We start from the raw sequence: 24,595 nt of genomic DNA on the forward strand, positions 1-24,595 counted from the left end.
AACAATCGATATTTTGATCCGAAATCTGATTAATATTCAGTAGAAAAGTATTTGAAGGTTAATTATTGAAGGTAAATTAGCATACAATAGCGTGACCGGTAATAAATCCAAGTTTACGCAAATATAGATTCGTAAATATGCATATTCTATATTAAAATGTATGTATTTGGGATGTATAAATTTTCGTGCGAATTATTTGTGCTGCGCGCGCATCGTACTGCGCAGTAGGAATCTGAGTGAAACAGAAAATGAATGCAGCATCGTGTGCACTGTTGTATTTTGGAATAAAATTGACAATTAAAATATCATGTATTTGTCGAATGAAAAAGAGGCAGAAGCATTTCGTAAAAATGAGCAGAAAAAATGAAGAGGGGAATGAAAATTCGGGACAATTTCCAAAAGTGTGAAATAGAGTTCCTTTCTTGGAATTCGCGAAACAATGAGATTCTTTGAGTACGAAAATTTAAAATTTCTATTTCTTTTCTAATAAGGTTTCATATTTAAATGTTTGTTGTTACAAGTATTAGTTGATGGTAAATTTATAGTACGTTCGAGAAGGCATTTGATTTTTGCAAATAAAATTTGGCAGACATGGAATTGATCAATGGTCTTCCTTTGACTTAACAACATTCAAACAACTGCCTCACTCTGTTAATTCAACTGCATATCTTCAAGGTATAATATATAAGTGTATAATATATAATATATAATATATAATATATAATATATAATTTAATCTCTTATGTCTTTAAAATTATCAAAAACTCTATCCTATCATACATATACAATAGCTACCAAAAGTATTTACACATCGTTATATTACAGCATTTTGATGATATGAGATCCATATAAGTGTATTAAGCATAGTATCATTTCGAAGTACTTTCGTATGACTATAAAAATATAATTGACACTATGAAATGTATAAGTAATATGCAAATATTTTTTGTTCGCCTGATGTTGAACAATTGGCATCTGCTCTCCAAATTCTGAGATTTAATTTGAATGAACATTAATTTGGTGTACACCCTCGTCGTACATCTGCTCGACATCTTCGGTGAATGAATCTAGGAAGGAATGAATGACTAACTATTCTGCCTAAAGGTATTAACATGTCGTTAATTCGTGTCTATAATATAATGTATATAGTTATCGGGACTCATTCGTAGAAAACTGGTTTGTGAATATTTATCGAACACGTTTGACCACTAGAGACATTAATCTCTGGGAATTTAAACTTGATCATTATTTAAAGAAATTTATATGTATCTGGGTTGTTTATAAAAATTCCTTTTTAGGTTATCGTGTTATTTATTATCACATAAATTATTCGTACAGATACTTGGAATTTGGAATTGGAATTTATAGATTTGTCTTCTTTGATCCTGATTATTGTTTATCATGCTTTAAGTTTCTCTGAAACGATATCAGTTTTATTAAAGAAATATATTATCATATGTACATGTGTAGAAAGTGGTACATATAGTTGCTGTTTTTTATTTTATTGGAGATTAAAATAGAATGCCAGTATTAAGTAATATTAACATTTATGTTAGAAATTCTTATGAATATTTTAGACTTTAATGTATTCCGATTAATTTTCGGAGAAAATAGTGACACCGTTTAATTTTTCTAAAGAACTGTACGTTTTCAGATTGATTTACAATCTTGTTTAGAGACTAAGTGTAGAAAGTCTTGGGTAGATATAAGTTCTTTCCCAAGGAAATAAACGGTAGTAGCTCGTTCGGAAACGTCATTGAAGTCCTCATTCCTTGAGAACCTTGTCATCGTTTACAACGTTCCAATCATCCTCGCAGTCTTAAGGTACATTTCACAGTGTTTCTATTGTTACTTTCTATTCTTTTCATAGCGTAATAAATAGAATTAATTTTTTATTCATATTTGTTGGAAGAACAATTCTTTTATCTTTTAATACATAGATAACAATATATATTTTCCTAATTTAACATTTTCAATGTTTTTCTTTTCAAAATTAATAATTTCTCACAATCCAAACCATTTATCATTATTATAAATTTTTAACATGTTAACAAAAGTAGAAAGGAACCTAATTTGAAAATTTGAACGTACAGTTCAATTCATATTCAATTTAATTGAAAACTTAGTTTCTTCCATAGAACGTTCTCTTTAATGTTTAATTAAATAATCATGACGTAAATGAAAACAACATTTTATTTATACATTGAAATATAGAATTATAAAGTGATAAGAAATGTATCAATCGAGATATCTTCCTTTCCCCTCTATCCAAGCATAAATCGTATTTCCTTCTTTCTCTTTCTCGTTTTAATCCTCTTCGTTTCTAATAACCGCCGTTACGAGGTCTGTAAAAATATCGTCTTGGATAATAGTTGTCATAATCGCGATACGGTGTGTAACTGTATCGTCGATTGTTTTCGTCATAGTATTTAGACCGCTGCTGCGATTCCTGTCGATACCTAAACAGAGGTCTAAATATAATATCTTCAGCTACATCCATGTCACCTGTTTCTCGTGAATAATCCATTTGATCATCCTGCAGAGATGGTGTCAGCATTGCCCATTGCGACACGACTACTGGAGACAACAACTTTTCGTTTGTAGCCAAACTTGGGGCTGCCTCATCCAAGTAGGACATTGGTGCACTGCTATAAGGCGATAAAGCAACAGTGATCTGAAAGCGGAAATGTCTCCCTTTTTATTAATTTTTTATTTTTTCTTATATTGTAGATAGCAGTATTGGAATTTTTATAATTTTTTATTAAGGGAAATAATGTGTTGTAGTTCTAAAAGAAGATAAATAGGTGAATATCATGAAATTAGATATTAGCCGTACTATATTATTAAAATATTAAGAGTTATTAGTGCAATATTATGAATAAGTATTATATAATATAATATTAGTAATATACTATTTATTGATATCCTCATTTTTATAATTTTCTTTCTTCTATCCTTCTACTTTCTTAACTTTAAGTCCTTTCTTTCTATTTTTTATTTTTCCACAACTACCATAATCAAAATATTTGTAATAATATCCCTATTTTCTAATTTTATCTTTCATTACAGATATTTTCTTCAAAAATTTACCTCCGACGGTGTGGAAGATTCCCAATAGTTAGGATTGACCGACAATGAACTCTGATCGACAAAGTCTTGAGCTTTCTTCTGAATCTTCTCGCTGTTATGCTTCAAGAATTCAACCTGGCTATTCAACTCGCCATTTTTAACTTCATTAGGCAGAATGGCCACGATAGGGCTCTTCACTTTGCCCTTCTCAGCGTTTGAGGGATCAATGACCGCAACAATAGGAACGGCCACCTTATGCGAAGATGAGTCTTCTGGTAACACACTTCCATGATTAAGTTTGTCTTCCAAGAATTCGGTTTTGCTTTTACGTTTCTCGTTCGATGATATCGGTTGGTTCACGTTCTGTTCTGAGAAGGATTCGTTCTCGTTTTCTTCTGATCGGTCGTCGCTGCCCTGGAAATCGAAAAAAGGTTAGAAATTGCCTGTATTAATAATTAATGAAGATTTTGTAAGAATTATAATAGGAAGTGAATCATTTAACTGATAATTTAAAACCATTTAAAACCATTGAATAAAGATTTAATTTAAAAATTTTAATAATCTTTAGAAAAATAGATAGATAATATAAAGACAGAAAATTAATTGTTAATACTACTATAAGAAAAATTTGGTTTACGTAAAGTAACTAAACATTATACTATAGGATGAAATTTGTAAAAAGATACTGCAATGTGGAATTTTTGAACCACATGCAAACGAATTGATTTATCCCGTAAATATCTACACTCAGTTACACGGATGAGGAAAAAACAATAGATTTATCTAAATAATAGATTGTGTTTTTCTAGCACGATCAGATAGATACGCTTCACCTATCGCAGACGAAGATCTCATTGGATGGAATGTCCATGTTAAATTATTATCCTCTACCTCTGGCGTATATTCACGTGCGTCGTCTTCGAAGAATGATTGGTTCTCTGACGATGAAGACTCTTGAGCTTCTGCTTCCTTCGCTTCAGTAATATTTTTTCGTACATCTTCCAAGTTCTCAGTGGGAACCACCAGAAGGTGTTCGCGTTTCGATAGTATCTTGATAATAAAAGATAATACAAATTTGGTACAATAATAGTATAATAAAATAATAAATTAGTATAATAATTATTATATGTTATAAGTTATCAGTACCATTATTATAAAATTAAATGATACAAATTACCACAATAAAAATTTTAAGAACTGATTTTTAAATAACATAAAGAGGTCTTAATTCTTATTTAACAGCAGCCACGGTATATTAAGATCATGCAAACAGTCCAGTACCACAGTTTATATTTTTGCTTTAAAATACCTAGAATGCTAATTTTTAATTTAAATATTTTTCCACTTGAAATACTCAATTTTTAACTCCTAATTTTCAGGTTGTACGAAAGGAGCACGAGGATTACACAAAAATAATAATTATAGTATATTTTGTTCGTTTAGTCGTTGTATACAAACCAGATTGGGATTGGTGGCTGGCATTATGAATACATGCTTTTTAACAACTAATCCATTTAGAGATTTATTGGTAACCGTATGATGCACAGCATCCTGGACAACTGGATCCTGAACGACTGCAGCTATCGTTTCGTTCTTATCGTGTGGGGTTGGTGGAAGTAAACCCTCTACATCCTCTGGCGTTAAAGGTTTCCCCATTGAACCATTCCCATAGATTAAGACCAAGCAAAAAACAAATTGCAATGTGATCGCCTAAAAGACAGCAGTATTAAATCAATATAAAAAATTAATACACACTGAAATAAAATTTAAATTCTAATAATGATATTTTACTAAACTATTTATTATTTCAGAGAAACTATTTGGAGAAATGTTGGATAATTAAATTCGTAAATACATAATAAAAGCAAAGATAACAATCGAACATACATTGCGCAATATTCTAACGCTTACTCATGCAATACTGAAAATGTGGCATTAAAATTTTAACACACAATTTTCACACTATACTTTTAATTTATATTATTTTATTAATCGTAAAGTTATAAAATCCAAAATTTTAAAATTACTATTTTATGATTACAGATAGAAATGTCTTTGCTCGAAAATGTATTACGTATATTTTACTATTTATAGACACTGTGGTTATACATAATTATACCCTTTGTGGTACCATTTTATGTTTCATCGAAGCTATTATGGAATCTTCTTGAGTCTTCTTTTATAGTAGTGCTCCTTGAATTTTCTCTTTCCTTGACAAAAACCTGAGCAACGTCTTTTCGACTTTGACTAGTAATAACGGTCCGTTCGTGTTTTATACCAGGTACCAAAAGAATTATCGTTGTCCTGCTAACAGACGTGAGTATCAACCTTGCGGTACATCACTTTGGCCAGTTGCGCCGTGAACTTGTCTTCTCGACTTTACCATCGCATATCACTTTTCCTTGATCAGCTCTCGTTAATCAAAAATTGATTATATACCACTACTCAGTTTTATTTATTATATAAGTATAGTAAATTTAAACAATGAATCCTCATATTACATGTCTCTTATAAGTGAAATACTATTGATGATTTAATTGTTGATTTCATTTATCAAATCTATTAATTTTTTAATAACTCATTCTAAAAATGTTCTATTCATTCCAATATAACTTTGCTAACTTGAAAATGTCTGAAAACTAGAATGATGTCTTATCTCCGTTGCCGAATAGTGACTGAAAATATAATGACCTGAAATAAGAGTAGAGAATAGTAAAGCAATTATATCTGTATAAGATTACTTCACCACACATACACATACATATAATCAATATTAAGATTTTCGTTTTCGAAGATTTCTGTATATTTATTCCAAATGCTGTTCACGTAAACGCTATTTTAAATCATCAGGATTATTTGGACACTAATTTGGTAATTAGTATGTTGTTAATAATATTCAGACGTTTAGCGATCACTTTACCAGTTATTTCTATATAGCCAACTATAAAAGGGGCAACTTCTTTTTCCGGTTCTTTAGTTTCTCATTACCACTTGAACAGCTCATACCGTTATTGTCGAATTAAGAATTTAGATTGAACGATCTTAAATATTGTTCATTTTTAAGATTCTTTAACAGTGACAACGAAGAGAATGGCACACTCTGTTCGTTTCTTCAGTTTGATTATCTTGTTAAAAATTCTCCAAGCATTTGAATGCAACAATTTGGAGACAGAAACACTTCCGATGCAATCTCCAAATTCTGATTTGAGAAATGACAATGGGACAGTATATAATACATCAAAAAATGACTCAAAATTTATAAGCTCTACAAAAAGACCAGCTTCTTTGGAAGAAAGTGTATCAGCTTCTGAAACATGTTGCAAGGAAGCATTCACAATGACAGAGTCATTTACAATGGATACTACAGAATCCAAAGATAAGGAAGAAAATCAACAGATAATCACCATACTTAAAGAATCAATTCATAATTCCGTTTTAGAACCTTGGTATCGCGTTAAACGAGATAGCGAAGATGAAGAATACCAAGAGCCGTCAAATTCAGACGAATTTTCACAGGATAATACTTTTGATTCTGATCGGGGATTAGCTGTGGATGAATCTCAAAATAACGATTATGAGACTACAGAGGAAGGAACCGAAGATGCATCAAATAAAAATTCCAATGAAGAATCTTCTAGTCTATCTGATCCTGCACAAATAGATTCTGCGAATGTTAAGAACATAGAAAAAAGGAACACATATTCAGAAGAATCTAGGGAAGAAGGCAGATTGTATCCTCCTTGGTACCAGCCAACATTTGGAAACAGATTTTGGTCTAGTGGTGAGAGAGATTCTTCTCACCATTTTATAAGGATTCCAGTATTCCCAGGAAAATAGTGTATTTTTTATATGTCTGTGTATTCATGTGATTAATTACAATAAACATATATTATGTATATATAAAAAAAATAAAAAGATTTCTTAAGTATTTTATTATAAGAAATTTATTGAATGAGATTAATAATTAGAGTACATAAAAAAATCATATTACAAAAACAGTTCATCAATTATAGTTAAAATACTTAACAATATTGTTTTAAATAAATACATGTAAGATGCTTACTTTGGTGCCTTTGGTAGTTTTTCCTTACAACTAAAAATTACCTTCAATTAGAGTATTATCTTAAATTACTAATTCATACTTTTATACAATATAAGCTAAGATTTCATCTTACAAAAATCAGTACAAAATTTTGTGACAAATTACGGAACATAAGAAAGACTAAATAAATTGTAGAAAGAAAACAGAAACTTATACATCAGAGATGTTGTTTTCTGCATCTACTAATGCTTCTGTTTATCACGTGGGCAGTTTGCTCATCCAATTATCAGCTCTACTATTTATACTCTTCCATTAACGAGTTCGATAACTAATGCAGCGTTAAAGACCTCTCTATTTCCGCCTTCGATAACTTCTATACCTTGTAAGGATTTTCTATCGTTCTCATCAACAATAGAAGAAATACAGCACGAAGTTCATCTTCGAAAATTGAATAATAGTTAAATCTTCAAAAACTTATACTCTTCAATATTCTTCCTATCTCTATTGCATCCTTCCTGGAGATTACAGATTTTCTTTTAGTACTCTTATTTTCTTAGATTCTTCTTAATTTTCATTGCATTACTTTCAAAGGGATCTAGCTTTTCTCTTTTCCACAGAATCTTCCTCAAAATTGAAGTTCCTTTCTACTCCATAAAAAAGGGAACTTCATATTCCTCTTTTCAGTCATAAATTTCTGTATATACTCCTTTATGAGGTGGTTTATGGATTATATACGTTCCTTTAGCTTCCAAATCGTTTGTCCTTTTGTTTGTCATGTTGTCAACGTCATAACCGGCTCTATTAACATGATTCAGAAGCGATTTTCTCGACGATACGTATCTCTGAGTCGTTGCCTATACGCCAACTGCTGTCGGTAGACGAACAGTGGTCGAAGAACGTAAGTACCAGCTGCAGTTTCAAGATCTTCTTGATCTTGTTCTTTTATATCGCGTTTCTCGACCAAAGTACCATCAAAATCCCCCTTTGACCCATCCAATTTACTCAGGAGAAATGCGTATGCTACTGGAACTGAGTCATCCTGTCGTTTGTTTCTAAGATCGGTTGGTTCCTCGGGCAAAGTCAAAATGCTGGCAAGTGACTTGGAATTATTGTCCAGCTTGACCGGGAATGCGGTGCAGCAGCCGAGGAAGGTCAGAAAGAAGATGATTGCGACGGCTTTCTGAAATGAAGAAACGAAAAATATTATTACTTTTCAAAATTTTTAGATTTATCTAGACGAAGATAAATTTTTACTGATAACTCTGAATATTATTATGTCATTTTTAGTGATTTTTTTCAAAGTTCTTGATTTTCTTTCAAAGTTCTTTCATTAGTTTTATCATTCCACAGTATAGGATTATAAAATTACGTAGTTGCAAAGGAAACTCACTCAAAGATGTTCTTTTATTAAAATACCAATCATAATTTCCACTTCTCAATAAATTTTCACCGCCGTATTGTAAAGAATTGTAAAGAATTGTAAAGAATTCAGAGTTTCATCACGTATCAACCGAACTAAACTTATTTAAATATTCTCAAGATAATCTTACCATCTTGTTACTTCAGTGAAAAGCTCCTTCAAGATTCAGGACCAATCTTCCAATCTTCAAGCTTCAAAAACACCCTCGAGTACTCTACTTGAAAAATGACTTCACAGATCTTCAAATCTTCGCTCAAAAAAGATAAAAGCAAGAAAAGGTGCAAGTATAATTCGTATAAAATCACTTCTTGTCTATGAAAAACCACTAAATCTGTTTGTAACAGCTCTGTGGCAGGTTTGTGTCCGGCAAAGCATCCTCGTAGCATTTATATGAAATAATGACGTCAAACGTAACCACGCTAATCGTACAATGACGTTCTATGGCAAGTGATAACCAACCTGGTAAACCAGTAACATCGATGCATCCTCGAGTACGTGTTTTTTTAAAAACAGGAATCCACCAAACGGGGGTGAAACGTGACGTTGACTAAGAGGCATGCTCACGTCAATCCTGATCAAACACTGGCAATTCTTCGTCGTTTGTCTCACCTGCTACGTAGAAAAGTGTTTGATGTTCAATTAACGATCGCTGATTGTGCTGCACTATGATTCATTTTACGCGGAAGTTGATTACACGCCATGGCTATGAAATTACGCAACAAACCACTAGAAGAGTTTGTGCCTCAACGATACACACTTTATTCAGTAGAAGAACGTGGTTCATTTATACGTATCAAATGATCGTTTACTAGATGGGAAATTACGAGCCTCTTGTGGAGCCATGTAAAATGGTAATTGCATTTCTTGCTTAGTTCCTTTTATTTAGATGTTAAAGTTTGATGTGTGGAACCTGACAATGAGTTGAACAGGAACTTTGTTTCGCCATAACTTACACATTACTATTTTGGCATTTCTATTTGTCTGTAGAGATTAGAGATTCAGAGTACCAGTTCCATGGAACTAAAAGTAAAAGATTGGTCTGGTAAGTAATTCCACTGTATACACCAAGTAGAAAATTCATGTTAATGATTGGTAATGCATAGTAAAATTAGTACTACATTTTTGAGTAAAAGAAATAAAATTATTACTTTATCCCAGTTTATCTTTTTCAATAAAGAAATACAATAAATAGTTATTCCAAATGGATAGTACAAGCCAATACAAATCTATTTCGTTATACAGAAGATTAAAACTTTTGGTTTGATTCTTAAAGGATTCCAATCGATTCAAGATACTAAATACAATCTCTTTTCGATCATCAGTTATGAAGAAATATAAATAAAAATCATTGATTGGGAAAGAGGATGTGTCTTAAAAGAACATCGTGCATCGTCAAATTAAGTGTTGCTTCTGTTTGTATCAAATAAATTGATTTATTTTTCTCAGTTTAAGCATTCGTCGAATAAATAGCCCTCCGCTTCTCTAGCTCATTTTCGTACCTATGTGTTCATTTGAAAAAAAAAAAGAAAGAAAAATCCGATTCAAAAAACGAAGAACCTCTTTCTCACGTGTTTACTTTTCGAGATGTTAACGCGATCTTGTCGCGAGATTTTCGTATCTTTCTTTACTTTTCTTTTTTTTTTGTTTTGTTTTGTTTTCATATATATGCAGTTTTTATTTTATTTTGCAGATTCGGCCTCCTCGTTCACGGTTTCGCTGCTTTCGGTAGTAGTTTCACTTTTAGATCTGAAAGAAATCACCAGATGAGGGTATTTCGTGGCTGCTGGGAAGACAAGTACGAGAAATAAAGAAAACAAGCACAAGGCAAAACGGATTAGTAATAGACCAGATCTGTTAGAGACACGAGGATCGAGTTAGATCTGTTAGTATATGGGAATTGGTCGACTCGATTTCACTCATACCATTCTTCCCGGATGGAATTGTTAGGTGAAACATTCTGTTGAGGGAACCGTTCGACAGGTTTCGGTATCAAATACGCTAATAAAATATCTTAATTACAAAGCATATCATTTTTACATACGCGAACTTCAATTTAAAAAAGGAAGAAAGAAAAGAAATATACATATACATTGGCTACTAAAAGTATTTGTACATATTCTTATTTTCCAATGGAATGTGTTTTTATCGCGTTCTATACATCTCATTTTCATAGTATCAAATTTTTGTAATCGTATGAAAATACTGTTAAATTATATGAAATTTAATATAAGTATAATATAAATACTATGGCGTGCAAATACTTTTTGTAGCCACTGTATACTGTAAAGAATGTATTCCCATTGTAACATATAATTTCTATTGGAAATACTATATCTAGACTGCGGATATTTATACATATTTATATTTCCATGAGCATAATCGAAGAAATCAAACCTAAACAGAGACATCTTTCATTTATTACACATTACAAAGAGTATTATATTTCGGATATTTTATATATTATCGTACATTGTATGCATCTTTGCATTTTCACATAAATGTATAAAAATCCACAATCTAGATATATCTAAAAAATACATAGTTTTTATTTTTTCTATCTTATATAATTTTTCATACGAATGTCAATATCCAAAACTTGTCGGCCGGTCACGTTAGTCAAAAAGGGGGGTAGTGGAATGAAAAAAAAGTTGGAAAGTACGAAAAAATCCTTTCCTGTATTGATCGATCTAAATATGCAAATCGGGGAACCTCGTCTACGAGTAGTTCTTGCTTTGCTTTTTTTTTGTTCGTTCTACATTTGGGAGTAAAAAAACGAATATGCGTCGTGAGGGCATCGATGCTGCCGCGCATATCGACCTTTTTCTGCTCTCTTTCTCTTTCTTGTCGCATAAATAACATTTTATTGCATGCAAACCATTTCCTCATGCTATTCACTGTTTTCTTATTTTTTTGTTTTGATCTAATGTTCTATAGTTGGGACGTGTAAAGAAGCGAAGTGATGTTTCAAATGAATTTTTCCATTAATCTTGTTCTAATATCGTTTCTCTTTTCATATAGCCAATCGGAAATAAATTGTATAAAAATTTGTTTTTTCTTTCTTCCCCAATTTTCGCGAATCAGTAACACATTATCTCATTTCACTTCTTTCGACCCTCTTCCTCTATGATTCAGTCTTCTCTAATTCTACCAAGTGTTACGTTTCCATTTGTCATTCATGTGTATGTATGTGTGTATCTGTTCTCGTTTTACATTTAAAATACCATGTCTTGATACAACTTCTACCACGGTGTACATCGTAAATGTAAATATTAACAGTTAACTGCGTAGAAGTAGAGTCGCAAGGATGCAGTTTGACCTCAGGGAGAAGTAACTTCCTACCATTGCCCATGTTCTATTTGTTTCCGGAAGGACAACATTAATATCGTTATCTAAACCCTGATCTTCGTTCTTGCTTTCCTGGTCCTTATATCGTATTTCATTTGTTTGCTTCCCTTTTCACACGCGTAACTCCATTCTTAAGTTTTAGACGACCTGACTTGTCAAATTAATTGATCAAACCACGAGAATGTCTTTTCTTTTTTGTCTTGTTGGGAAGAATTTAGTGACAGGTAAAATAAACATCCCTGAAAATATAATCTGTAAATACATTATTTTTGTTACTCATTACATTGTGATTTTATGATATTAAAAAGAAATGTATATATATATTATTTGTATATAAAAGAAAATTAGTTTTGTAATTAGTGACCTTTTCTACTTAGCTTTTGAATTGAATTTTACCAGTACACTAGATATCTTCCATGAAGTATCATTGCATTATCGAGTTCTATGAAGTTTGCATTAAAAAAAGTCTTCTGTTTTCAAATACTAGCCTGTGAAAAAATAATTATAATAAACTATAAATCATAAATCTCGTGACTCGATCATTCGACAGTCAGGTAACAATAGATTTACTGGAACGATTATCTATTTCTAAATATATATTACATGTATAAGTATATATTGTCGGATAATAAAGGATTCACTTGCTCGATGATTACGCTCTTCCAAAAAGGCGAGGGGTTGCGTACAGTGTCGTAACTCTATTTGAATGCTACTACAGATCGTATTTTCACTATTATGACTCCCTTTTTTTCTCTTCCCTTTTCTTTCGTAGGAGTAGGCACTTAGCTATATGTTTCTGCGGTTCCTTGTAGTATCGTAACGAGTTTATGTCTATTGTATACGACGGAGAGATTACTGGATGGAGAAAAACTGAAATTGTATACGAAAGCCTCCCCTCTTCGTCTTTTTTTTTTTATACTTTTTTTTCTTTTAAATCTTCTTCTGAGCTCGATCGTCCGATTTCTATATATATAAAACATGTTTCTATCATATAATCGACGAAGTATACTCCTCTAAAAAACTCCTTACATGGTGTGACTTTCTTTTTTGTTTCCTGTTCTTATATTATTCTTCTAGAGGCGAAATGTAGGAAAAAATGTTCGTACGAAATCTCACGATCGTCGCTCGTAACATTTCGTCTTTTTCACTCTCATACTTCTTCTGTTCATTCTCGCTCTTTCACGCATGCACGCGCGTCGAGGCGTGTTTCTCAATACTTCCTCTTCTCCTTTTTCCCTTTCTTCCTTCCTTTTATTTTGTCTCTTTTTTTGGAACTTTTTATTAGCACCGTGTCTTTCATGGATTTTAGTTCTCAAGAATACGTATGTTTCTCGTTCCTCATCTCTCACACGCATACATTCTCTCGCGTTCTCTCGCATGCTCTCTGTCAAAATCTTCAAGAAGCTTCCAGCAACGACAACAGATAAGTCGGACAAATGTTTCGACGTCTAATATTCACCTTATTTTTTCGATAATTACAGGAACGAGAATGCTCGGTGAACGCGTGATGAACGCCTTCATCACGATTGATCATTAACGATGAAAGACACTAAACTAATCTGAAACGAATTTTAATCTTCGGTTAACTCGTCGATTACAACTGTTATAAATAAACTACGGATGCATATTTCATATTTTTGTAATTAAAGAAATGAAATCTAGATAAAAACTAGTTTTACCTACTATAGATATTATAATCTGTCCTTTGTTTCGGATATTTTATGTATCTTTTGCGTATTAAGTGCACTCTATACATTTCTGCACTTCTAAATTTGTTGTGTATATATAAACATCCACAGTCTAATTATAAGTTTCCAGGTGCTAATTCTGGTCTTGTCAAAAATTAAGTAATAATATTGCAGTGTAAGAGTTACTATAATGTCATTAAATACTCCTCATATTTAGAGAATTTCAATTGTTCAATTACGTTGTAACATAGAAATCAATGTTAACATTTATATTATACAGTAATATAATAAAATAAAGTTGTCATTATTATTTCTAGATCTTCTTGTGGAAGTGATTTCGACATAAAAATTATGTTCCAAAAGTCAGCACCTGGAAACTTCAAACAGTTTCAACCGTTCAAGAAAAGAAGCACTCTCGCTATAAACTCGAAGATCACATTCATCGTGTTTCTAAAAAAGAAAATATAAAAAATATCGAATTTGTTGACTCTCCTCTAGGAACGCTCTATCATCTCTTTCGCTCAATGTAATCGCTCTAAATGAAGGCTGACGTATGTGTCGTTCTCCTTGCTGGGAGAAGATTGTTTTTTCACACTGTTCTCGCATGCTATATTAAAGTTATTCGAACATGTTTCAAAAATCATTTTAAAATGAGAAAAAAAAACATGTTTGGGTCGCATGTTCCTCTAACGACAATATAAACGTACGAATATACTCTAGATGAAAATCAGGTAACAAGATATACAATGGTGCACACACACATAGGTGAACTGTACCGACGACAGAATACTGTATTCAACTTCGAACACGTTTTAACATTGCTTTAAATGGAACACGATGACATCTCTCCTACGATAATTTGCGATTATGCCTCGGTGCATTATGAACGAACACACCAACACATATACAGTGGTTACAAAAAGTATCTGTATATACCTATATATATCTTTGTAATAAAGCGCTTTTTTTAGCAGGTCCTATATTTTTACAGTATCGACTTTTTGTAATCACATAAAAGTACTATTAAATGACACGAAACTGAGTACGTTTGAATCTGATTAATTAATATATAAATGCTATAATAATTATGTACTAATGCTTTTTATAACCACTGTGCAGTGAATGTAACACGTATCAGAAAAATAATTCTTTGACATGAAAATCGTGTTCCAAGCATCCTATGGATTAACGACGTAATACAAAAGTACACAAAATACGTTTGTTCACGCCACGCGTGTTTTCTTCTTGGAAAAAAGTCAAAACGTAAGCAACTAAGCTATACTTTGCTTCCTGTTCTAACTTCTTTCCCTCGTTTGTTTAACGTTGGAACACGATCCAGTAAGCTTACTCCAGGTTAAAGAATGATCGTGACGATTTGTGTAGAAGCTCGGCTTAAGAGTAAAAATCTTTTTTAACCGCGTTACGTATTTGTAATTCTTTTTCGTTTCCATTCGTTTCTTTTTTAAACTTCATGTAGAAGCAATTATAGATGTACTCAGTCTTTCCACGATGCTCAATATGCTTCAAACGATTTACTATTGAGCAAATCAGTTAGAATTCGTGTTTTAAAATAATGTTTTTTTAACCCCTAGTTACTCTCTTTTATGTGGGAACTAAAGTTCTTTATAATTTGTATAAATATTGCAATATCTATCCGAATGCTAGACGGGAGTGAGATTGCTGATGATAGATGATAGAAAAGCGCCTTTGATAAGGGGTTAAAAGTGTATAAAATAAAATTTACTAACACAGCTATGATACCGTTGATTATTCCAACATGTTCCTCTGACTGAATCAATTTTCGACATCACCTTTGATATTATACTAATCAGATGCGCACAAAATATCAATTTCTGATAAACAATATCATGTACATCTTGGTTACACTAGTGGAATCATCTACAGCAACTTTACTTCATCTTCAAGCATGCGAGGAAGTTCCTACGAAACACTAATTTCTCAAATTAGTCGAGTGCTTGATTCAATTCCATGTAATCAGATATTGTTCTAATACTTACACTGAAGTATGCATCAAGGCTGATGACCGAAAACTGATTCACAAGAATATTAGATATTTCTATATATATTATGCATGACGTACAAAATTCTTGTTGGCTTCTCATTGTTTGGCACCCATTATGTCGACAATTTCATCACATGAAATGAAAAACGCAATGCGCAGGATAACGAGTGATGAATACAGTAGCAAGTTTTGCTCGCTGAGAATATTCTTGCCGCTAATTATTCCAGTATTACGAGAAATTTGATAATTTTTCTGTTAACCAGGTCATGTAATTCTCGCATAAAAAATACCCTCGGCTACTTCGAGTATAAAATGACTCATATTACAAACGATTACGAGCATTTTACGAAATTGCATGAATTATTTACGAAGTACACACAACATCGAAGGCACCAGTTGCCATATTAAACGGAATATCTCGATGACGCGTTTCTTCCAGGAAGAGAGAAAGTCAAGATGATTTGTTTCTTTTTTCTTCCCCCTCCCCTTTAACGCATGCCCCAGGAACAAGTTTCGAACGAAATCGATGATTTTAAGTAAACAACATTCATCTGCCATGTGAGAATGGGCCATGGTACGTCACAGGCATCGCTTATGCTAATTTCTAATGTGACTTCGTTACGTCATGAACATTTTATAGAAGAATGGATTCTACTTATATGGGCAAGTTATTTATAAAAAGAAAGATTTATATAGTGTACTATAACTGTAAAGTTCATTAACATTTCTCTATGACTATCACGAATATATCCATTAAATTCTAGCAAGATGATCGGGGTTACTTATTAAACTCTAAGCGAATGATTTTGGTACCCTGGATGATTGCTAACAGTAGATCAAATTGTTCGAAGAATAACAGTTGAAAAATTGAAGGAAACTCGTCTCTTTCATCCTTCAACTCATTATCAGAATTAAAATATTGGAGATAATGAAATGAATTAAATTAAAGAAATCTACATTTATTTAAATGTTGTAAGAAATAAAAAATGTGGTAAATTAATACTTTTAATTGCCTCTATATTGATTATTACTTTAAAAGTAAATAATCGATCTTACTTATCGAAATGTCGTGCACCCTTCGTGTGTAATGTCTATTATATGTAAGAACCTACCATCATTACAATATGAGAATAAGAGGACACTGTTATTTTACTTATATTAGATTTTTACATGTGCTTTTTCTTACATCCTACTTCACAGAATACACGTTCAATTGTTAGCATCATCAAACAAATAAAAAAGATAGTCTCTATTTTTAATTGGGTAGAAAAAGATCACAAAGTAAAAATCTAAGTTAATTTACCTCTTATTTCACTATGATTGAAAACGCGAATGCGAAAGGGTCTACTGACTTTGTCAAGTGCAACTTTCATGGAAACCTAACAAGAAGATTTTCAAAAGAATGTTTAGCTTCTAGTATGATACATACTCATTAAGTGAATCACGATACAAAAATACAAATCGAGGATCTCCCTTTTTCTCTTTCGTTCCTATTTATCATTGACTTCCTGATCTCTTTCTCATTTTTTTTCTCGCTTCTTTATCGTGCAGCAATGTCCTTTACAAAATGCACTTTGTTAGAATAAGTTACTTCTCTTGAACGTTTCTTTGATAACTGACATATGTCTCATTTTGCCAACTCAACTGATAGTCTCATTACTATAACGCCTCACGACGACTGCGTGTATTTTTACTTTAAATTACATAACACTAAATGCTTCTCCCTGATTAATTACTCTCTCGAAACGGCAATCAATGGCATGTGCAATGGAGCTGTTAAATATTTCGTAGTGAAAGTAACTATTCTTGAATGTGCGGATCACCTATTATCACTGACAATTCGATGGTCCATGTACATGTGTGACAGGGAAACAATTCGGTCCTAACCACGCATGTACAAATAGCCACAGATTGCTATAATACCCCCACCAACAATTGCAGCGCCTATGCCTATTGTAAGAGGTTTAAATAATGACCTCTTGAGCTTCTGCCATTCTTCAGTCTCTTTTTGACGACGCTTCATCTCCCGTACTTGTGCTGCCAGGCGTTCTTTCTTCTCCTTATTACGATGACGTACTTCGTTTTTCCTGTTTACATGGGATAAGTAAGAAGAAACGAAGATATTGAAACACGTAAATATGATTTCATTCTTAAAATAACTCACGTATCTGGACTGGACGGAGGACTAATTGTTTTTGAAGAGTTTTCACCGTCACTAGTATTATCATTAGGCACCACAACACCATCGGAATTCTGTTCATGTAAATTGTTTGTGATTACTGCAGAGTTTGCAACAGCCTGTGGATTGGTAGTAGATATTTCTGTGGAAATTGATGGCTCTCTAGGCAATGGTTTGTCAGGTGGTGCACTTAATTCGTCTAATATTGGATAAAAAGAAAATTATATTTTGAAAATTATTAACTTTTACAATTACATGCTTACCATTTCTTGTTATTGGATTTGAAGTTAAATCTGCCATCATGCTACGTGTTAAGGATTCACCTCTTGGAGGTGGCAAAGGAGGTGGTTCATCTTCCTCTTCGTTCGAAGAATTACTGATGTTACTTACCACGTCATAATGATTTGTTACCACTTCATTATTAATATTCTGTAAGGATCACATAAGTTAGTGAAAATCAAAGACTGTCATGTTCCACAGTAGCACAATGTTATTAGAGTTAATTCACGTTAAAGACAAGACTTTTCACAAAGACAAACATGTATGTACATGAAACAAACGACAAAAACATATATTAAGTTAATTTAGGATGAAGAGACTAATAATATTGTACCACTGTGAATTGGTATTAGTTACCACGTTGTTGGATGGCAGTTGTTTTGCTCCTTCGATGATGGCAGCATATGAAAATCTTAATTGATCTGGTGTTTGAATTAAACCCATTCTGTGTCTTCTCATTTCTATTAACACTTCTCTAACATTCACAGAATTCAATCCACTTTCTTCAATCTGCAAAAGAATAGAAAGGTAGTTTCCCATTTGTAATTTCTAGATTCTCTTCAGTACATATAATGCTTACCAAAACAAGACATGTATCAACTAAACAAAATGTTCCCGATCTCCCAATTCCTGCAGAACAATGTACCACAGGAGGACCAACATTTTGATCTAATGCTCCTGATTGCCTGACATCTGTTAAAAAACGTAAAAAAGCTGTTGGACTTTGTGGAACTCCAAAGTCGGGCCAGGTGGTATAATGAAAATGTAATATTTCTCTACTTTCTTTTGTTTCCAAGTCAGTTAACCTACAAAAGACATGAACAATAAATCAAATACCTCCTCAAATTAAACATGCACTTCTCAAAGAAGTATCTGTAATATAATTCTTTATCTCCATACTTTAATATTCTAGTTGTGTAATCCGATGATTCTGTTTTACTGATATATTTTACTTTTATACCAACATCCGGAAACATCATAGTATTAATCGAATCACCAAGAGGCCAATACTGATAACACTTAACATGATTCTTTTCAATTATCTTATTTAACATTAACACAGCTTTAGAATTTTGCTCCCATACCATTAGCCAAAAGTGGCCAGCAGTATTTTCCAATGGTCCTTGTGTAAGAATGTATTGTCTATGGGCACGATCTACCTATAATAAAAAAGATCTTTTTATCATGTTCTTCTTACTTAGAATTAATATCTGAATATGATATCTACCCTTATGAGGTTAGCGTTGACATAATCACATGGGCCCCTTTTAAGGACAATCCTACTATGGTCATATGGCAAAACATCTCTATAACGATTTAAATTTCTGTTTTGTGGTTTCTTTGATTCATTGCATGTGTATGTAAAATTACTGCATTCATTGCGTATATGCTGTAAAAGTAACATTTTCTTATATAATAGGGAAAACAAAAGATATAAAAATAACAATAATTTTCATTTGTTTAATGTATCTGTCTTAAGCTATATAACAGCTATCAAACAAAAAAAGTCATACAAATATAAGTCATTTAAATATAAAGAGAAGTTTAAAAACATATGAAACATATATGAAACAGTATCAGTTCATTCAGATGAAACAGAATCAATATAAGTTTCATAAGATAATAAATTTAATTCGTTACTGATATCAATTTCATACCAGCAGGAACAATTCAGATTTTGAGATAGAATTGACAATTAATGATGATTACGTTTACTGTAGGTATGTTTGTCTTATGGCAGTAACTGTAGGTTTGTTATTGTTCCTTCATATCTCCTAGTTTTATCATAATTCTTTAATAAAGTTTTAAATGACCTATGTTTACATAACATAGTCGATTATACTCATAGAACACATCTATGAAGTTTGATTGTTAGAACCTGTATAAGTTTCATTTAGTATCTGGTAAACAAATCTTACATTTCTACTTATGAATACAAACTGTATTACTAAATATATACCTGGCACGTATATTTAAAACCAAGAAATTCGACCTTGGTAATAAAATCACAATGCAGAGTCTATGCGGTATTTAAAAATTTTCCCGTGAAAACGGCTTTCCAAGAAAGTAAACTGATAGTCCCTGGGTATCGTGAAACAATCCGCGCATTGTAAATATCCGCGGAAAAGCATGCCAGTTACGGGACAAAACAGATAATGGATAAACGCAGTGGAACTTCTGACTCTTCTCCAATATCGTATCGAATAGCATCGTTGTAAGTACGGATAAATCAAATTCATGTATCGAGCATAAATTAATCGAGTGCGTTGGGCCAGATTAGCAAAAATCACGAAGGAAGTCAAATGCGGCCATGCGGCCAAGAACGGGTCGCGTATGATAAATAAACGAAAACTTGATAACAGACGTGTGTGACAATACACACGCTGGTGCTGGTATACAGGTTTCCCTGTTCATTCAGCAGCGCTAAAAAAAAAATGACGAGCGTATCGTGAGCTACGAGATCTCGCGACAGATGAGAACGTGCCAGCGACCATGGTATTAGCCTCCATTGGCAATCAAACATCGTCGAGCGAGATCGAAACGAGATTTCATCATGTTCGCAATTTCAATGTTTCTGGATCATACATGTCTTGGATGAAACAGTCGTGTCAGCGGAGAGTCCAGGCATCTCTTGCACAATAATTTACCAACTAATATCAATAAATTGACAAGTTGCAAGTTGTAGGTTATGAACTTCTCTTCAACAATTTCATAACTTTTAATCAAATGTAATAGTCAGACAACTAGAAGTTTGTTTAGTATCTTGTAACAAGACTGCAGATATTTATACATTTATAGGACATCTGAAAATACAGAATTGCGCATAATATGAAAAAACAAATATATCAAATATCCAAAATATAGTGCTAATTGCCTATCAAGGTTCTACGTTTTAAATTATATCCTCGGAAATATGAATTTGTATAAAAATCCGCAGTCTACCTATAACCAAACTCACTACCACGTTGCAAAGATATTTTATTGATACTATTACCTTGTGACTTGGGACTTGTAAATTCATAAATAATGTTAGTCAAATTGTGCAAGGAGGCCCAGATTACGTTAGGATGTGATGGTAGGAAGACTCTCTGTGCGTGACACATTTGCAGGCAGGAACCGCCGTTTCTCGCTGTAACCGGAAGGAAAGACGCAAAAACGGAAGAAGAAGAAAAGAGATGGAACGGGGGGCGCGATCTTTCTTACCTGATAGAGAATCGGCCAGGCTCCTTTCGAGTTGATCTCGAGATACTCGGTTTCCACGTTACTGATCCCTTGGTCGAGCGTCTCCTGGCTGGTCATTCTGTCGGCTCGTTCGCGACTCTGTCTCCCCGGCGCTCGAAAACGACAAAATGAGACGAGGCACGCGAAGAGGCTGGGCCCCGGCCGTGCACGATCCTGCTCTCTCTGTCTCCGAGAAAAAGGCGTCTCAGGCACGAAGCGGTGCCATGCGTGACGCGGATTATTGCGAAGGGTAGCCCCCGCCGCACGGGAGACGAAAACGCGTAAGCACAGCTCACCAGCCAGACGTACTTACACCTTCGCTATCTAACGTACACACTGTACCCACTCTGCAAACTCGGACCACCACCGTTCACCTTCGCCGCCGCTGCTACCACCACGAAATACAAGATACGAGCCAACGTGCTGACATCTGAGGGAAACCGGCCAGTTTCTAGCCCCCTCCGTCTCTTTTACTATCTTTTTCTTTATTGCTGTCGAATAGGATTCGAGATGGCCATCGCCATGTTGACAACTATTGCGCATGCGTACTGATACGCGCCAGATAGAATTCGCTTTTTCAAATAGCTTTTTGGATAATGTTTAGGAAAGTGCTTAGAATTTTCTTTAAGATTTGTAATAGATTACATTTGGAAATTGTATAGTATCATAATTAAATTTTTTTATAAAGAAGATTATTAAACTTGTCATGGAAGCATGAAGAGCAAACTCTAGATATTTTAGAAATTTCTATGATTTTCTTTATTATTTCTTGAATAACCAAGGATTCATGAAGGACTCATACCACTAGGTCCAAACTTATACACTTTCTGTTCATAAATAAGTTGCGAATTTTTACACAGATTCATATTTTCTTGGAGACAAGTAAAATAGTAGGATCTAGGTAGAAATTTGTTTTACTAATTAAATATTACAAAAAATAGTATATTTTAGATATTTTATGTACACGTGTACACTCTATGCATTTTTGTATCTTTGAATTTTCCTAAACGATGTAAAAGTCCGCAGTCTATTCATAAATAATTTATTATTGTGTAGGAGATAAGAAATGGATTAATAAATTTTAAAATTATAAATAAAATTTTCTCCCGGCCGATTCTATAACGTTAACATTCTTATGAAAAGTTATTCTATAATTTTCAAAATCACAAATAATCAATCCTTTTGCCGATTATTTGAAGAACATCTAAATGTCAAATTATCTAGCTATTGGATCGAGCGACTTAATTATGACAGTATAAAGAATATATTAAAACACAAAAGATAAAGAACACGCATTCAAGATATAGTACTGTTTTATTTATAATACTGGAGTTCACATATCTCTATTTTATTCTCATTTTATGATTTAATGTTGAATAAACATAGATTATATAATTAATTAAGAGATACTATTACGAAGATATTTAAAATATTAATATTGCTGTATTAAGTACAAAAATATAAAAGAATTTGTAATAAATATCCTTAAAGAGCTCAATATTTATTTAAAGTTGATACTTTTGCGGAAACAAAGTTGACCCTGAGATTTCGTTTGCGGATTTGGATGAAATGATTAGCTTTCCTTAGTAATTTTTGGTGGTATGTTGTCATCTTTCTTAGTTTCAGTATTTTTTCTTTTAGCTGAGTCTGCAGACCCCTTCTTCAACCAGGAAGCCATAAAACTAGTAGGGTTGCTTTTTTTCTCTCCTCTGTACATAATGGAATTAGTAAATCAATAGTCTGACATATCACTTCACAGGATTAAAAGTTCATAATTCTAATAGTGAATAGTTAATTGTACCGTTATATATATATGTATATACGTACATGTCTTTTGTCTCTTTTCTACAATCTTCGCCTTTATACAATACATTGTTTACACGAGTTGAGACTGTATGCCAACTTAAATCACCATCTGATAATGTTAATTTGTTTAATTTGTCAATGGCGTCGGCTATTGGTAGCTCCTCATTCAGCCAGACCTATTATTAGAAATATAAACATACAGAGATAGTAATTCATTCCAATAAATGATAACACAAACTATGTGCAGGAAATATTTTTTGTTAATATTTATATAAACATTTTCATTTCTTTACCCTTGAGTCTTGTTCTTTATTCAAAAACACAGGTACTCGATTATGCAACCAAGAAAGAACACCATTTGCCTCAGTAGTAATTATTGTACAGCTATATATCTTCTTACCCTGAAATGTGAGTTACCATACCTGTAGCTTTCTACTTAAATCGTACATAAGTCCAACATGTTGCATTTACATCTCCAGTTGAAAATATATTAAAAATTCCTGCCATCTTTAAGACTTTAAATCCTTCCCAACCGTTCTGCTCAGACCATTCGTCCTTCCATGTTGAAGGATCATCTGCCCTTATTCCTTTCTCCTGACTAGCATAAATGTAATATGGTTGTTTAGGATCTTTCTTCGTTTTCCCAGCTTTCCATTCATAATATCCTTCACAAAGTACTATGCATCTTTGGCCATTGCGTAATGGTGCACTATACAACTTGGAATTTTTAATATTTTCCAAACGTGCGTTATGTGTCGACAATGTGTGCTTTCTGTAATCTCCCTTAAAAAGGAAAAAGATTTCTAATATTTTTTCCATTTATGTACTAATAAAATTGATTAAGAAAAAAATGTGATAACTTATTATCTCAAGGAGATATAATCAAAGTGTTTACATTTGATAGGGACATTTTACGGCAACGTATTTGTTGATAAATGCTAACCACTTAACCTATCCCCATCCGTCAAATGTCATTGTCAACCTAACCTTGTTTGTAAACACTAACCTCATGCCAAGGTGGGATCATACTCCACATCATAGCACAGAGGACTCTTTCGTCTCCTTTACCATAGTGTGAGCCAGCAACGATACATGGAAGAACGTCTTTAGGCCCAATATTAGTAGATGGAACATATTCAATGTCACTTTTGGCCCATGATGTCGTGCATCGTTTACCGGCTGCATTCTTGTAATCGCAAGCACGACACAAAGTATCCGGATTCAAGGAACTGTAAAATTGTATGTAAATTTCCTTTGTCGTTAGCAGATTGCTATGTTTGCGTGTCATGAATTAATTACTGAAATTACGTGATGAGATTACTCACCAAGCCGCTCGACCACACATGTTTCTCGCGCCACTTAGTTCATTAACACAATAACGCCACCTATAACATGCTAAAGATATCTGGCGGGAATTTATAACTATTTAGAAAATCATGTCTATATTCTCATGTCCTTTTAATGCAGGAGAAATTTTGTAGTATATTTATTACTTAAAACATTAAATTATTTCATATCAAGA

General features: G+C 32.9%; 3 protein-coding genes and 2 long non-coding RNA genes across 12 annotated transcripts; 2 read left to right on the forward strand and 3 right to left on the reverse strand.

Annotated features, from left to right (window-relative positions):
• The first annotated feature begins 63 nt into the window (after positions 1 to 63).
• On the forward strand, positions 64 to 3,202 carry LOC126921980 (uncharacterized). The gene is made up of 4 exons (XR_007712615.1): positions 64 to 453; positions 546 to 675; positions 826 to 1,824; positions 3,070 to 3,202. It is a non-coding gene; the product is annotated as an uncharacterized LOC126921980 (long non-coding RNA).
• On the reverse strand, positions 2,176 to 5,347 carry LOC126921826 (uncharacterized). Of its 3 annotated transcripts, XM_050733744.1 has the most exons (6): positions 5,189 to 5,309; positions 4,528 to 4,779; positions 3,961 to 4,119; positions 3,091 to 3,483; positions 2,506 to 2,674; positions 2,176 to 2,345 (listed from the first exon to the last, which is right to left on the reverse strand). In XM_050733744.1, exons 1-6 carry the CDS (start codon positions 5,213 to 5,215, stop codon positions 2,308 to 2,310), a joined length of 1,038 nt encoding a protein of 345 aa, XP_050589701.1. In that variant the 5' UTR covers positions 5,216 to 5,309; the 3' UTR covers positions 2,176 to 2,307. The 3 variants fall into 3 exon arrangements, with proteins under 3 accessions (XP_050589701.1, XP_050589692.1, XP_050589682.1); XM_050733735.1 differs by having other exon boundaries at positions 2,176 to 2,674; positions 5,201 to 5,347; XM_050733725.1 differs by having other exon boundaries at positions 2,176 to 2,674.
• Positions 5,348 to 8,659: 3,312 nt separating this feature from the next.
• LOC126921950 (uncharacterized) lies at positions 8,660 to 13,558 on the forward strand. Of its 3 annotated transcripts, none has more exons than XR_007712605.1 (4): positions 8,660 to 9,382; positions 9,519 to 9,573; positions 10,222 to 10,517; positions 13,358 to 13,558. It is a non-coding gene; the product is annotated as an uncharacterized LOC126921950 (long non-coding RNA). The 3 variants fall into 3 exon arrangements; XR_007712602.1 differs by having other exon boundaries at positions 10,222 to 10,511; XR_007712603.1 differs by having other exon boundaries at positions 10,222 to 10,413.
• On the reverse strand, positions 9,673 to 21,692 carry LOC126921799 (tyrosine-protein phosphatase non-receptor type 2). 4 transcript variants are annotated; one of them, XM_050733680.1, is made up of 9 exons: positions 21,250 to 21,691; positions 19,274 to 19,435; positions 18,946 to 19,205; positions 18,626 to 18,851; positions 18,403 to 18,555; positions 18,030 to 18,195; positions 17,752 to 17,965; positions 17,564 to 17,674; positions 9,673 to 10,277 (listed from the first exon to the last, which is right to left on the reverse strand). In XM_050733680.1, exons 1-9 carry the CDS (start codon positions 21,343 to 21,345, stop codon positions 10,211 to 10,213), a joined length of 1,455 nt encoding a protein of 484 aa, XP_050589637.1. In that variant the 5' UTR covers positions 21,346 to 21,691; the 3' UTR covers positions 9,673 to 10,210. The 4 variants fall into 4 exon arrangements, with proteins under 4 accessions (XP_050589637.1, XP_050589647.1, XP_050589623.1 ...); XM_050733690.1 differs by lacking the exon at positions 9,673 to 10,277 and adding an exon at positions 11,188 to 13,435; XM_050733666.1 differs by lacking the exon at positions 9,673 to 10,277 and having other exon boundaries at positions 11,188 to 17,674; positions 21,250 to 21,692.
• An 870-nt stretch (positions 21,693 to 22,562) lies between these two features.
• Positions 22,563 to 24,452, reverse strand: LOC126921876 (abasic site processing protein HMCES). The gene is made up of 6 exons (XM_050733881.1): positions 24,399 to 24,452; positions 24,080 to 24,302; positions 23,545 to 23,856; positions 23,367 to 23,474; positions 23,095 to 23,249; positions 22,563 to 22,976 (listed from the first exon to the last, which is right to left on the reverse strand). Exons 1-6 carry the CDS (start codon positions 24,416 to 24,418, stop codon positions 22,841 to 22,843), a joined length of 954 nt encoding a protein of 317 aa, XP_050589838.1. The 5' UTR covers positions 24,419 to 24,452; the 3' UTR covers positions 22,563 to 22,840.
• Positions 24,453 to 24,595: the final 143 nt, after the last annotated feature.

Source organism: Bombus affinis, chromosome 1 (assembly GCF_024516045.1).
Source record: "Bombus affinis isolate iyBomAffi1 chromosome 1, iyBomAffi1.2, whole genome shotgun sequence".
NCBI lineage: Eukaryota > Metazoa > Arthropoda > Insecta > Hymenoptera > Apidae > Bombus > Bombus affinis.